At 39.3% G+C, this 16,512-nt stretch overlaps 1 protein-coding gene across 2 annotated transcripts in view; it reads left to right on the plus strand.

Moving 5' to 3' along the window:
- EPHA1 (EPH receptor A1) overlaps positions 1-16,512 on the plus strand; it is an 81,388-nt gene that overhangs the window by 54,154 nt on the left and 10,722 nt on the right. For both annotated transcript variants that reach the window (XM_081940285.1, XM_081940286.1), the window contains exons 5-8: positions 10,002-10,157; positions 10,638-10,970; positions 14,394-14,518; positions 14,638-14,797. In XM_081940285.1, the coding sequence (XP_081796411.1) occupies positions 10,002-10,157; positions 10,638-10,970; positions 14,394-14,518; positions 14,638-14,797 (774 nt within the window). The remainder of the gene's footprint in view (positions 1-10,001; positions 10,158-10,637; positions 10,971-14,393; positions 14,519-14,637; positions 14,798-16,512) is intronic.

Consider the following 16,512-nt stretch of genomic DNA (forward strand, 5'->3'; position numbering starts at 1 on the left):
TCAGGACAACACTTCTGAAAGGTAGTTTAAAGTAGTTTCTGCTCCTCCCTTACTTTCATCACCTGTTACAAGACAAGTGCATTAAAAAAAATACCTTGGAACTCTGGACAGCCACTGGACTGGAGAGACAGGTTGCTTGTTTTTGTCTCAGGGAGTTCCCCTCTGGTGGTAGAAAAATATTCCTATTCAAACTTTCCAAAAATGTCATCTATAAATGAGAAAGGTTGAAAAAAGAATGACCTATGGAAACAAAAGGGTACAGAGGGGCTTTGGAACATATATTTTAAAAAAGCAAGTAAGGAGGACATGATAGAAAGAAGGAAGGAAAATCTAATCTGATGAAAAGGCATATATCTGTGTTACAATACTAGAACTAGGATCTTCCTGTAAAGGTGAATTGTGTTGCATTCAAGGCAGATGGAAAAAAATACCTCTGAAGCACACAAGAACTTATGGAATTTCACCAGATGTAGCAATGACCACAAAAGAAGCTTAAACAATATTCTAGAGAATGAGATTTCCAATCACTACTAATCAGGATAGCAACATCAATAGAATGATATACCACTCTATATTGCTTTACAGCACTCTCTGAGCAGTTTACAGTGTCAGCATATTGCCCCCAACAATTTGAGTTCTCATTTTACTAAGCTAAGAAGGATGGAAGGCTGAGTCATCCTTGAGCTGATCAGGATTGAACTCCTGGCTGTGGACAGAGTTAGCCTGCAATATTGCATTCTAACCACTGCGCCATCAGGATGGCCCCCTATTCTCTGTAAAATCAAAGGAAGCGTGTCTCTGAAACTGCATAATTAGAGCGGAGAGAGAGAGATTTCTCTTCCTGTTCTGTTGGTGAGCTTCTCACAGAGCCACGGCATAGTCAAAATGCTAGATTAGAAAAGTTTTATCTGATATACAGTAGTTGCTCTAATGATCATATTCTCATGCAACAAAGAGATGCATGGATGATACACCCATAATGGCAACTTCCCAAGATGCTTTCTTTTAGATTGTTTTACAGCATTGCCTCCCTCTAGAGGCTAACATACAACTCTTGGAAGTCCCTGGGCAACTACTAAAGCTCCATGTTCCTTGGTCTAATTTGCCTCCCTGCCCTTGGGACCAGAAGAAAAAGAGCTGAGAATTGTTTCCAACCTAGGATTTTCCCCTCCCCGTTCCTCTTCCACAGCTCAGCCAGTTTTTCCACTTAGCTGCTACTACGACTGCTTTCTCCCCCACCCTCCTGGGTTGCGAACAGTTACCTGGAATGAGATAGAGAATCCATCCTGCCCAGGCAGGTCCTCCCTGACTGCACTTACCGAAGTTGTAGCTGACATGCTGTTGCTCCTTAATGACGTTACATATAAGTAATGAAAAAGATGTCTTCCAACCACAGAGTCAAAAGAATGAATGCTGCTTCTCAGACTGATGAGGAGGCAAGTTTAGGGTGGGAGAGTGAACAAAGTTTTAAGAAAAAAACGTAACTGGAATAATAGCCATTGCTAGCTCAAGACAGAGTCAACGTGATGATGAGAAACATTTGATTTATATATATTGTACAAACATAAAACTGGAATTCATCAAGTGAATTGGTTGTCTATGTTTTATGAAAGAAGAGGTAACACTTCCATTGTGTTTGGGCCCTAGTTAGCAAGGGGATGGGGACAGGGGAGATATTTAAGGTTCATACATCGTTCCCCTTTATTTTTTCCTGGTCAAAGGATATAGCTGCTGTTTGTTCAAGGCAGTGCTGCCATGGGTGCAAATCAAAGTTAGACTTTCTGGGCACTTTGGCTTTAGTGGCAAGGTGCAAAATGCCTCGGTCTAGTTTGCTAAACAATGTTTGTGTGGTTTACTGATAGCTGGACAACTACACAAACAGCCTTCCTTCAGAATCACAGCTATGTTGCTTGAGTGCCACCCTGGGATTTTCAAAAATCTGTCCAGGACCAACATGGTAGGAAATGCCTCCCTGTTTTTTCAGAAAGCATTCTTAGTTTTAACCAAGCCCTTCTAAGATAAACTAGATAGACTGACAGACAACGTCTATATAGCTTCGCATGCATTCGTAGTCTGAAGTAGTTTTAAATATTACCAGATGCTGATTATGGATGAAAGTAAAATATCTTTGAAGTAAATTCTGCTCAAAGTCAGGGCTTAAACCAAACTTTAATGGACTCATCCAGTGTTGGGAGCATGCCAGGTATATATGTTTTTTGGTCTTTGTTCAAAGATCAGGGTGGGGTTATCTTCAAATAGTATAAAGAAAAGGCTAAAGGGGACAGCTGTACAGCTCTAGTCTTTGTCCGATCTACATGAAAGATGGAAATGGGAAAGGAAGATGCATGCTCAAACTTTAACATGCATTGCAGTTGAGAGAGGACAACTTATCCTTCCTCTTGCTAGGAGAGAGAAGTTGTAAGGGTTAGTCAGACGTGATACATGTATTGTGAGTAAAATAAATACTCGCAGACAAATTTTGAGCAGACATTTGTGGCCTTCATTATCCAGATTCTGCCCTACATTTAGTTCATTATCTCTGTGGGTAAAGGACAAGAGAGAGACTGAAATACGCAGGATATTTTATGGAGTAGTCTGACTAGAAAGGTGGCTGATGGTACTGAGAAGGACTGAAGCCACAAAGAATCAGGAGGATGGTAGCCTCTTTTCTGACTAACCAATTTAATAAAAACTTCCATGAATTGTGGCTATCTGACTTGTGTCACAAGTCTTCTCCTGCAGTATAGCTACAAAGTCGAACCTATAAACCAGAGGTGGGTTGCTATTTTTTTTACTATAGATTCGGGCTCCTTCCGCTGCTACAACCAGTTTGGCCAATCTGGGCTGAACCTGCAGCAACCCACCTCCGTTATAAACTATTTGTTATCTTTTCAAGAGTATTTGGGGCCCCTTCAGTCTTTAAAATTACTGGCAAAATTCCTGAGTGAACAATGAATTGATTGTACTTCCAAAGGTACAAGTAGTCCCCGACTTACAATCATTCATTCAGTGACCACTTGAAGTTACAACAGCACTGGAAAAAGTGGTTTATAGCTGTTTTTCACACTTATAACCATTTCAGCATTCCTACGGTCATATGATTAAAATTTGGAGGCTTGATAACTGGCATGTATTTATGATAGTTGCAAGGGGTCATGTGATCCCCTTTTGATAAGGAAAGTCAATGGGGAATCCAGAGTCACTTAACTGTGTTAGTAACTTCACAACTGCAGTAATTCACTTAACAACTATGGCAAGAAAAGTCTTACTATGGAACAAAGCTCGTTTAACAATTGGCTTGCTTAGCAACAGAAATTTTGGGCTCAATTGTTGTCATAAATTGAGGCCTACGTGCATTAATAGGGAGGATAAACATCCTTTGATAAAGTACCTGTATTTCCATCTTTTGGAAATCCCCTGGAGTATACAGTAAACATTCAGCAAATATATATGAATTTTTTGGGCTTACTTTTGTTTCAGAATGGTTTTGGGCGTTCTCCATTTCTCTGGTTTGTATGCTTTGTCTCTTTCACCGTCAAAGCTATGAGAATATGCTTCCTCATGCCACTGAAATTTTCTCTTTCATATCATGGTCACACCTGTCAATGCTCTCCTGTTTCTTTTCACACTCTTCTGATAAATAGAAATGAAAGCTGTGTTTCTCAGAGAACTTTATTCAGCCCTGCCATTAGGAATGGAAAGATCAGTTTGTTTCTGGCATTTGCCAGTTGGCTCATACATCCATCTGCTCCATCCACTTTCTGCATTTGTTTCCTTTCCACCCACAGGGAGGAAAATCAGTACTATTTTTCTTTTTCGTTTTTATAAAAATCCTTTCTGCAGCCATCTTCCTTCAGATAGGCATTTTTGGTATATTCAAATTCAAATGTTTGTACTTTTCTTTTGAGCCAAGACTTGTATCATGCAATCCAAATATTTGTTTATACCGAAAGAGCTTGACCTATGATCCCAGGAAGGGCAAATCAATCTCTTCTACTTAAAGTCAAACAAGCTTCTTGAGCTGACCTAACTACCGGCACCTTGTAGAACTTTGGCACAGAATATTTACAACCTCAGCTGGGACATTTCCTGTGGTATAGATAGCAAAGGCCTGAGTCAGAGTCATCTGCGGTATTTCACCTGAAAGAAAGATGATTGCCTCAAAGCTTAGTACCTTCCCTGGCATGACATTAAATGAATTAGTTCTTCTGGGGGTTCTAGAAGGTCAAGGGAGCAGGTCATTTGTGATGAACCTTGCTTAGACTAGTCCATGGATTGAAGAAAGGGAGGAATCAGGGATCAAGAAAGGGAAGAAAGGGAGGAATCCGGCAGGCACTACTGCAGATTCTCTCGCGTGCGCACTGCACACACTCTTGATGTGCGCTGCACGCGCATGTGCAGTGCAATTAAAATTGTTCTGCACATGCACAGAACTGAAAAACAAGATGGCGCCTCCCGGGGAACTGGTTCAGGGACGTGGCAGGTCTGGGTCGCTGGAACAGGCCGCCAAACCACTACCTGTTGGGCTGAACTGGTCTGAACTGGTAGGAACCCACCACTGGGAGGAATGATATACATATCCCATTTCTTCTTGATCTTCCATTCCATTTCTTCTTGACCTTCTGTAGGGAAGCTCAGAAAGCTTCAACTGAAGAATCTCCCATATGAGATATAGATGAGGTTGAGATGTGGGCCAGGTGGTAGGGATTGACATCTTTCATATGACTGCATAGGTCAGGGATTGGTTTCTGTCATATTGCACATGTCCCGTCCCCCCCAAACACACCTGAGCTGGGCATAGTCTGCTGTGAGGGGAAAGAGACCATATGATGATTTCACAGGGACAATTCTGACTGGCTCTTTGGCCTTCTCTCACTAATAGTGAAACCTTTTTGGCTCCGGCTGGACTGGGGTGGCAATACCTTTCTTTCCCTTCAATTTAATGAGCCCATACAAGCTCATTAAGATAATTGCTGGGTGGTGGTAGCAGTTGAACTGATGCCACTGTCTGCCTCCCCCACAAAGGGGAGGGGTGTATCATGGCCTGTTATTTTCCCTCACCAAATTGCAACCAAATTCCCCCCTGTTTGCCTACCTTCCTGCTGTCTGTCTCAGAACAGAGGAAATGGGTCTTCCTGCATCTCATGGGATAAGGTGTTTATCCACCACTCCAAAGTCAGAAAGAAATGTAGTGACTATCAAAGTGCGAATCCAGAAAAGTCCTAAGATAATTCAAGCTGTATCACGAGGAAGTTCTGGCAATTAGACGTCCAATTTCTGCTGAAGGAGCCTCCTTTCAAACATTCATTTATGGATTTATTTGATGTACTTTTGAAAATATGGAAGCATGACTGTGACGAACATATTTGCAAAATATGCATCAAGCAAGATTCTTCATTGGCTGTGAGCTCACTGAATGCGTAGTGTGGGAAACCCATGGCTGCTATGATATTATGTGCAATCAAACCAGTGAGGAGTATTTATAAAGAAGCATTACTCATCTTAGACTTAGAGCAAAGTGGCTCAGCATCAGCACAACACCCATCAATTTATGCCTTCCTCCAAGGAAATCAGACTGTCTGCTCTGAATTAATCCTTGCCTATTCATATTAGAAGTAATTAATCCTGGTTGACAAGAGCCCCGAACCAGGAAAATGGAGGACAATTGCAGGAGGGGCTGAAAGACAAGTGTTTTCTTGCATCTGATTCATTTCAGCTTTTGCAACAGGCCCAAAGTGTGATGTAATCACCTGAACCCATTGCATATTAGAAATGAATAACTTCTCCAATAAAGGAGAATATTTGCAACTCAGGGTTGACTTGAGGGGTCCTTGGTGTTCTCTGAGCTTGCTTACATATAGACAGATTTAACCATAGCTTCAATTGGAGAAATGTGACCATCCTAAACCAAGTCAAATCCAAAACCGCCAGAGAATTTCTAGAAGCCTGGCACTCTGACAAATCAGCCATCAATAGGCACGTAGACATTAACAACATCTATAGACTATGCAAAAGAGACTACCACCCATCCCAAAAAGGAACAAAAAGACACAAGGACCTCTCTACCAGCAATCAGCACCCAGATCAGCATAGATTAACCCCAAAGTTAACATCAGACCAATAATCAAGCAAACAATACTCCAACCAAGAAAATGGCGATGAAGCCAAGAGTAAACAGCTCAGCCAAAGAATCTCTAAGACCATCACCACCAACATTGACAGGGCAACCACCAGAATATAAACTGTCAGCAAACAGCATTCCTTACTAGCACTGATGATGTTACCTAATTTGGGTAATGAAACATCTGCAAGAAAACAAGCAAGCCAAGCAAGCACCAAGGACCCACGTCATGACTAACTTCTCACTGAAGAGGTTTTCAAGCTTGACAATCTAGGAAAGGGGAAGACTTTCTGTATAGAAGGATGAAAAACAAGAATGGTCCTTGCTGCCCTCTATATTAGCACAGGGCTGGAAATTGAGAAGAAAATATTGGGAGAAGACAGTGGTAAACTCCTTCAGTACAGATAGTCCTCAACTTACAACAATTCATTTAGTGACCATTGAAATTTACAACAGCACTGAAAAAAGGGACTTATGACCGTTTTCCACACTTATGACCTTGTCAGCATCATGCGATCAAAATTCTGATGCTTGGAAACTGGTTCATATTTATGGTGGTTGCAGTGTCCCAGGGTCATGCGATCACCTTTCATGATTTATTTAACAACGGGGTTACTAACTTATCAACTGCAGGGATTCACTTAAGAACTGAGGCAAGAAAGGTCATAAAATGGGGCAAAATTCACTTAACAAATGTCTCTCTTAAAAGAAATGTTGGGCTCACTTGTGGTGAAGGATTAACTCTACTATTGTCAAGATTATTATCTGGACATTATGAACATATCTATGTGGTCATCAAACAAGGCCATCTGCAACAGTAGTCACTGGCTTCAAATGGACAGCTGTGAACAAGCAAACAAATCCCTTTTTTATGTTTGTGTAATGCATCCAACACACATTAAAAGGATACAGGCCTTGTCAGCCCACCAATTTTAAGCCAATGACGTTTTCTGTGGAACAAATGACTGAGAGCTTGAGGGAGACTTTTAATATAAGAAAGGAAATTTAATTGTGTTTAAAATGAATTGATCTGCTGTTTTTCTTGAAGAAAATATAATTCAATTCTTTGGAGTCACATTTGCATTTAAAGGCACAGTTTCCCCCCTTGGGTGATAGTAAGAAAAGAGCCAAGTTAGACTATAATATAGTAAAACCAAAAATTAGAAGGAATCTCATACAGCTCCATAATATGATGAAGTGAGCTGTAACTTGCAAAGCCTTGTACCTGTTAGTAAGATTACTTAGGCAGAAATCTGAATCAGATTCCTTTAGGCCCTTTCGGTGAGAACACTTGACCTCATTATTTACAGTTTTATTTGGACCCCACTCTGTGTGTCAGTTCTAAATGCCATTCGATATAGTGTTGAAAAGTAGTTTTAATAACCATTATAAAAACTTTAAACAAGTTAATGAACTAAGTTTGAAAAAAATATCCAATATATTTATATCGGACTATATCTGTAAAGGAAAATCTACCTTCCAATGGCAGGTGCTGCCACCTGCTGTTTTTAATTTATTTATCGTGCAAGGGCATGTATGGTGCAACCTTCCCTAGCTTCATTCCTTTCCCTCCCTCTGGTGACATAATCCAGCTGGAACCTGTTACTGATTTTCCTTTTTCACCTTTGCTACCTCCTTCCTCAGGTCTCCAGCACTCCCTTTTAATGCCACCCACGTAACAATTCTTCTCTATTTTGTTTCTGCAGAAATAATATAGCCAAATCTGTCATGGCAACTCTTGCATAATAGTTAACAAAGCACATCAAGGCACTTAGGAAGGGGTGAGGGGAAGGGCTCAGATAATTCATTTCTCAGACATTGATGCTGTGATGCCTTTTGACACGGGTGGGTCTGGGAAAACCAGTGGAAAGGTTTTGGGTGGGGACAAAAGAAAATTGGCAGCAATTTTCAGGGGTTTTTGTTGCTTCTTTCTCTCTCCATGGAGCCATTAGTAGCAGCTGATCATTTTTAGGGTGGGGCATAGAGATGTGAAACTCAGCTCAAGGAAGAAAGAAGAATACTAAAACAATATTCATGGATTACTGGCATTTTTGCATAAAGTGATTCCAACTGTCAACCGATTTCTAAGTTAACCACTCTGAAGCTGGTTTTCAGTGGGAATCATTAGATGTTGATTCCTCGTTGAAGGGAACTCTTGCCTTACCCTTCGTCTCGGTTCCTGAGCTTCGGCAGCTTCAACAGATTAGATAAGAGGGAGCCTGGTTTGACAGCTTGGTAGTCCATCCCCTCGTCCTCCCCCTTTGTCCGCCTCCCCATTCCCCTCCCTGCTCAGGCAAAGATAGTAAGTGTAAAAATTGACAAAAGTCTGTCAGTTCCCCATTTTCTTAGGCAGTGGCCAAACTATTACAAGGGTCCAGGTTGCTTAGGGATTTTTGATTTCATTTCCTTCCTCCCTCACTTTTTGGGTAGAGTGACAATAAGGGTGTTTTTGTTACTGCAGGATGAAGAACAATGATTTTTTTCAGTTTATTCTCTGGGTTAGCAAAACTCCACATCATTGCAGGCCACTTATAATTTGCTTTTCAGTTAATGGGAAAGGATGGTAGTGTAAAAGTAGCAGAGAATAATACAATAACTGGTTTGATCATCGCCTGGCTGGGGCTTCAAACTGAATTCCTCCACACCACTACAAACGACTCCCAAGGTCTCTGAGGCTTTAGCAGGGCTGTTGCCTGCAGAGTTTGAAGAATGTGTTTGCATTCATGAGAATTAGACATTTTCTCTTGGGAAAAGATGAACCAGTTTCTGACTGAGTATGCAGCAGAAACAAATGATTAAACCCTCCCCTCTCCTCATGCACAAGTTTGGATCCAGACAAAATGCCAGGACTACCCTCATGACAAACTTTATATCTAATTTAGTCCTCAGTTGAACCCAATAATAGCCTAGGCTTATTCTGCATTCCAAAAGAGCATTGGCAGAAATTTAGATGTAAATATGTTCCTCATCCAAATTGGACTCCATGATTATCATCCAATATATATGTACTATTTAAATGAATAGAGAAATCTTTATTACAGTTCCACACAAATACAAAGAAGCAATTCAATGTCATCCGTAACTTATAATAGTTTACAGTAACATCGGGAGCAAGGAATTTTAGTATTTGGTATAAGTACAACCATATTCTACTTAGTTTAAGTTGTTGCCTTAGTTTAAGTTGGTGCCATTCAGAAAACAGATATCATCATAACACAATGTTCTCTGATCAAGGGCATTTTTAAGCTACTACCTCTACTACAATAAAACTGGAAGTGTGGCAGTATCAGAAAGGTAATCTAAAGATCTAAGGAATGGGGATAGCCGGGATGCTACAAATATTAATTTGAATTATATTAAAATAATTTAGTTCTCAATTTCATATTCTCTGATTATGAAAAATATGTATGTTTTTGTCTTGGGATTTTGCTATCTCCCAAAAAAGCAATAGAACATGCAATAGAACTAAAATTAAAAGTAACATAATACCGGTACAATAATGAAAATAAAGTAAACATTAAATTGTGGTCCTACCATTCATTTTAAGTCCTGAAGCCATTGATTTTTCAACCATAATGCTTGATAAGCTGTTCGAATCCTAGTGTGATTCTTGAGCCAACAGAAATTATACAACCTGTCTATGGAATTTGTAGAAGCTAAATTATTGTTTATCATACCTAGTCAGTTCAATAACAAGAAATTCACCATGAATTAAAACATAAACATAGCTAATTATTTACCTGCTTTTCAGTTCTAAGATAAAATTCTGCAAGTTTGCAAGATATTATTTCTATCGTGTCTATGACTGTGCACTTTGAAAGTTAATTTGGGTATAGCTATTACCTTGCAAGTGTTCATGAGGTGCTTGTTTTTTGCACAGCCTGCCAGCCTGGATTCTATCGTCACTCTCTAGAAATGGAGCAGTGCCTTAAATGTCCTCCCAAGAGCTTCTCCCGTTCTCCTGCCTCTACAAGCTGTGCCTGCATCCAAGGCTTCTTTAGAACATCCACTGAGGATCAAACTGTGGCCTGCACAAGTAAGTCCTTCAAGAAGCGATACATGTCTCCAGGCAGGGAAAATGGTCCTTGGAAGAATGAAGCTCTCACATCTCTTGTAAAATGCAGATGAAAATATGGTGGAGTTGCACCATTGTATTGATATCTGTCTGTTTTACCTACTCCCATTTCTCTCCCAGCGGAGGTCTCAATGCTTTGGGGATATATTGTAAGATGAAGGTGTGTGTCCAAGGCACAGAGATGCAATACAACCTCCCTTTCCCTTGGTATTTTAGGCTTAGGATCCCATCATCCTTATGTTGAAATCCACTGAACATATTCTGTCCAGTGCTTTGGTAAACTCTGCCCAATGGAAAGTACTCATAGTATAAAGATGAATGAACACCACTGCAGAATCTCATTATGCATTGAATATGTACATTAAGAAAAGTTTAAAAACTGTGAAACAGGATTTTCCGGGATGGAATGATTAATACGCTTTCTTCTCTTTGCCTTTCCAGGCCCTCCTTCTGCTCCACGCAATCTCAACGTCTCCCTTGTGGGGACACAGATTTCCCTTTGGTGGCAACCTCCACTTGATCGGGGTGGGCGCCAGGATCTTACTTACAATGTTTCCTGCCAACGTTGCCATTTTCTGTGCGAACCTTGTGAAAGTAGTGTGACTTTTTCCCCCAGTGCTTTTGGTCTCCCCAAACCAAGTGTGATCGTGGATAGTTTGGAAGCTTACACCAATTATAGCTTCACGGTACGGGCTCACAATGGCGTGTCAGGACTCAGCCCTGCCTCACATAACAGCACCAGTTTCCCCATCTGGGTGTCTGTGGGCCATGCAGGTGAGTTACTACAATGAGTAAGGAGAAAAGATGTTACATTGTCAGGAAATGAGCAATCAAAGCTGGAGTATAAATTGAATTATAGTTCGTGTTGTGTTCCTTTTGCTAGCTAAGAGCAGCCAGCTATGTCGAGATTCCCAATCATCCAGGTTATGGTTGAAGAAGCTTCTTGGATGAAAAATGAAATATTTCCAAAGAAAGGAAAAGAAAAAAATAAGAAAGTCCAGTTGCCTTTTGAAAAAGGGAACTGGTACCAAAGGTACTTTTTCAAGAGGCAACTGGACTTTCTGATTTTTCCTTTAAAGACGTTTTGCTTCTCATCCAAGAAGCTTCTTCATCTCTCCATAGACACCTTTGGTAATACATAAGATGAGGGCATGCTGTAATAGTTAAAAGTGATTCTCTGACTCAGTACTAATGTCAATGATAAATTATAGGAGTGGAGGAATAGAGAGCCTAGTTTTGGATGCCAACTTTCATCAGTCCCAGACAGCATGGCAAATTCTCACGGACAATTAGAACTAGGACAAATGGTGATATACAGATCTGCCTAGAGGAAGCCATTTACTATCAGACTTACCTCTTCAGGTCTACTGGAGGTCATCATCCCAACCTGATGTACAGATTGGTGGAAATATGGAGAATTTTTTATAAAATGATTGAAAAAACAGAAGTTATATAAATGATAATATGAATGGTATCATTCTTGAAAGGAGCGTTTCCTTTGAGGAATGGTAATCTTTCCTTAGAGCTTAAACCACAACTGTTTAAGGGGGGAGGAGGGATTTTCCATTGAAAAGTTAGCCAGCATATTAAAAATTTATGCTAACAGAGACCACTATGAACTTGATCAGATTAATTTGGTAAATTAAAGGTGTTGCTGATACAGATGCCCTTTCACTTCTCTTATACCTGCTTATTCTGGTTAGTAGCTCTGTGTTTCTGTTTGATTCTTCAAACTCAGAATTCTGGAGAATAAAACCTGAAGTTTATTTTAGCTCATATTAACTCTCCCGATAACAATTTGTAAATTGCTGCAATGTGTTCAAAGCTCCACCAGAGGCCACTAACATGAATATATTTGATTTTTAAAGTTCTCATTCCTGATGAAGTGGTATCAGAAGAAAATTCTACTTCTTTAATCTAGGATTATGCTGGTGCTAAAACTACTTTGAGCAACATATTTCCATAATAAACACTTAAATAATTCCCAGTCTGACTTTGAGAATTCGTTTTGTTATGCTACAGAAATGACTTATTTGATCATCCACGGAGAACCAGACAAGCCAGGACATATCTAACTAGGCAGTGACACAAGGACTTATGCAAGTCATTTCCGTAGCAGAAACATCTCTTGTGACCGCATTAGAAACACATATGAATCAGGAACTCTTTTAAAGGCCAAAAGACTCTTAATTTTGGTAACCTCTATCCCTCCTCTGCCTCCTTGGTCCAAGTTGCAGGCCAGGTCAATAAGAGCCACTTCTAAGCACAGCTGGGTCTCTCATCGTCTTTCTAATTATTTGGATTTCAGTTCCACCTCTCTACTTTCCTCATTACGAAAATGAGTTATCTTGCCTACCACTTGCTTCTGGAAACAAGATTTTCCAGTCTTTATCACATCTTTTTTCCTACATCTTAGGCTGATTTTTAAGAGTCTATTCTACATTATAATACTCCTGAGTGGTAGGTAATGTTGACATATTTATGGGATTAGGTTAATAATTGCAATTAACAATAAAGGAAGAATATTTTAAAATAAATAGTTTTAATCATAGCAGTCACTGGAAAAATAAACTATGAGAAAATAATGATTTAAATAAGTGAAAAATACCGCTTTAATTCATAGTATTCCAATATTTAATAGGGAGCACATTTATATGTCTTCCTTTTAAATTTAATTGGGATGTGTTTGTTTTATTTTTACTTATCGGTATCCTGCTTTTGTTGACAATATCTGAGGATGGATGGCAATAATGTTACATAAGCACCAATTAAAATTTTTTTAAAAAAATTAATTACATTTTTTAAAAAAGCATTGATATGAACCACTTTTGAAAAAAAATCGATAAAACGATAGCAAAGCAAACAGAGCTAGAGATTTTATCACATTCTTGTATAGTGAGTTTATCCTAAGCATATTTCATTGTAGGAGCTTCCAAGAAGTTCAACAGGATTCCCAAATAAGTGCGGCTTTCAACCTATTCTATGCTATGCTATGCTATGCTATGCTATGCTATTCCAGGCTATTCTATACTTTGCATATAAAATATTTTCAAAAGTAATAGCATAAATAATATCTTTTACATTGTGTCCAAATGTTCATACTGCTAAGGAGAAAGAAAAGACTCTCCAAATGTTGATCTATAAAAGTTGTTGTTGTTGTTGTTGTTGTTATTATTATCATCATCATCATCTTTATTCATTAAACATGAAACCCAGTCAACTGAACATTCAAAAATGATCATGTGACCATGGGGATGCTGCAAAGTTCGTGAGTGTGAAAAATGGTCATGTCCCTCTTTTCAGCATTGTTGGCATCTTCACTAAATGAATACTTATAAGTCAGAGGCTGCCTATACTTCTAATGGGTTGAATTACAGGTGTCTGAGTAGATGGGAGACTTTGCAGCCTTCATACAGAGGTCATGTGTTAGTGTTGGAGAATTTTCAACACTGAACATTTCAGCATTGAGCAGAAAACTTTGAGCAGGAGGAAAGTCCTGCTATAAAACCTATAAAGCCATCTCCAAGGAAATAATTTTTAGAACCAAGATCAGCCCAGGTATCTTGAAGTTGGGATAGAAAATCCAAACAACATGCACCATCACAAATTTAACATTGTGGAATGGGAAATTCTTCTGTGACTCTTGCACTATATAGTACCTCTTTCTTTTAAAGGGATTTTAAAAGGCAATGGTACCTGTAGTAAACACAAAAAAAAAAAAACCCTTATGTCCTGTTGTTGGTACGTGGATGTAAGAACAGGAGAGTCCTTGGGATCTTGGGCTCCAGCACAGAAATGTCTTGGACCATCATATAAGAAGGGTACATTCTGGGAGCTAGAATCACTAATCAAAATGTATTTTGGAGCCAGATGCTGATCTAATTACTTGTAGGGGAACTGGCTCCAAAAGTCAAAAGAGATTGAAAAGGATATGCGAAGAATGCTGGAAAATTGGATTTGATGGATGAGATTGGCTTCTCTTGCATGGTTCCCTTTCATAGCAGGCCCCTTATCTGCGGAATTCATCCCAGCTGTTGTTACTTCCATAGAGCAATTACTCTCTAATTAGTAATTAGTAATTAGTAATTACTCTCCATTACTAATACTGAGAAATAAAAACTTCCAATGGGTTTGGCATTGCCTTCAGCTGTAAAAGGACAAGTTAAGCTTGATCATCTTGTTTCTCCTTCCATGCAGCTCCAATTGTGGTGACCAATGTCATTTTGGATAAGCGGAATGACAGCAGCCTCTCTGTGACTTGGCTCCCTTCCCGTCTTCGCAGCCAGAGCTCTGTGAACTATGAGGTTTTGTACTTCGAGAAGGTGAAATGTGCTATTCTATTGTCCTCCTCCAAAATCTATAAGACTGTCCCCTTGATGTGTAGCTCTTTGCATCTTGTTTTGACTCTTAAGAAAGCTATTCTGGTTGTTCAATTCCACAGGGAGAGGAAAAACACTACACCGTTCATCATCTTCAGAAACCGCAAGTAACCCTGGCCAACCTGCAGCCTGACACAGCCTACCTGCTGCGTGTGCGCTCCATCACACCGTTAGGACCTGGACCATATTCCCAGGAGCAGGAGTTCCGCACTCTGCCACAAGGTTGTCTTTTCATATCCCACTTCTGTGCTGAGGGATGTTTGTAGCTCAGTGGTTTAGAACCCAATTCTGAGGCAAGAGACAATCCAAATTGGAACTTCATTTGGGGCGGGGAGGGAGGGGAGAAGGAAGGAGGGCATTCTCTCTTTGTGCTGTTTTTTTAAAAAATTATAAACTCTTTATTTCTCAAAATTAACATTTGTAATAAAAGAATTTTGTTGTATATTTTAATTAATTTTTATTTTAGCATTTCATTATTACAATTTAATTAAGTTTTAGAGCTAGATTTAAAAAAAATCCATTGTTGATGGAAACAGTTTTTCTAGGGGGAGAGGATAAATTTCCCTCCTTCCCATGTACTTCCTTATTTCCCCTATGGTGAAAACAGTCTCAGTATTAATAGGATTTCTGGAGCAAATCTATTTATGTGGTTCCTAAGAATAATCCCAACTAAATGATTAATCTAGTTATTCAATTAATAAGCATTTCAGTGCTGATTTTAACAGTAGCAGATTTACTGAAGTTGATCAGGTTGCATGTGGTCTTATGCAATCATATATATATCCATAAAGCCTCTGATTCGTTGCACTAAAGAAAGCAACATTGCACTAAAGAATTAAATATATGAGGCTGCTCTTGCCACTGACGTCAATTGTATTTCAACCACCTGAATTTGTCCCTGCAAGTTGTCTTGGGAAGATTTCAGAAATGGTTTGTTCTTGCTTTCTTCCCAGGATAGAGAGAGAGGGACTGGCCTAAGGTCACCCAGCTGGCTTTTTATCTAAGGCAGGACTCAGTCTCCCAGTCTCTAGTCTGGTGCCTTAACCACTGTACCCCACTAAGTCTCCACCAAATGAATTGAAGAAATCCCATTCATAAGTTAGCTTAATGTACAAATTAAGAACTCTGGATTTACTGCCAATGTATCCAGATGTGCATGCTAGCTCCATATCATATATTACCAATGACCATTACTGGCTTATTTCGAGTTTATTTTGCCATTTTCGTGCCACTGGACAGCAATTTCTGCTTGCCATAAAAAGGGGAATGATCTCAAAACAAGCCACAGATATTTTAATGGATTTGTTTCTTTCTTAGCACAAGCAGCTGTCCCTGCCAAATCATTGAAATAAATAAGCCAGCTAGTGACAACTCATGAGCCATGCATTGCTGCAGAGGACTCTGGAGAGAAACCAATTATTATTTTTTTCCTAAATATTACATTCATTCAATTCCGTATTTTATTTCTATAACAATGTAAAATAATGGCATAACCTCAATCCTATTTATTGGTAATCAGGAATCAGCAATTACAATAATAACAATGTTCTTTCTAGATTTAACAGACTGCAGGGTAAAAATAGCTACTTGATTACTAGTATAAGAAATATTCACTCTTACAGAAATTAATCATCCAGAACTGTGACCCAGCCTTTTTTTTTTTGTTCTCATCGCTCCATAAAGTCTCAATATAAAACATAGTATTTAATATTCTCCACTTTACCCTGCCTAAAGGAGCAAAGGTCTTGTTTCACTGGAGACTTAGGGCATTTTCCCCTGAAGGAGTGCCGAAGGCAGGGTTTGCAAAAATGGATGGGTAAATACCCTCCTTGGGTGTATACTCCTAAGAACAGATAAATATTAAGTATAGGCCCTGCCTTTCTTTTAACAAGGTGAAAGAAAGAGGTAAACTTGGATGATTGAATTGAATTCCATCA

This window comes from Natrix helvetica (assembly GCF_964273705.1).
Source record: "Natrix helvetica genome assembly, chromosome: 2".
NCBI classification, from domain to species: Eukaryota; Metazoa; Chordata; class Lepidosauria; order Squamata; family Natricidae; genus Natrix; species Natrix helvetica.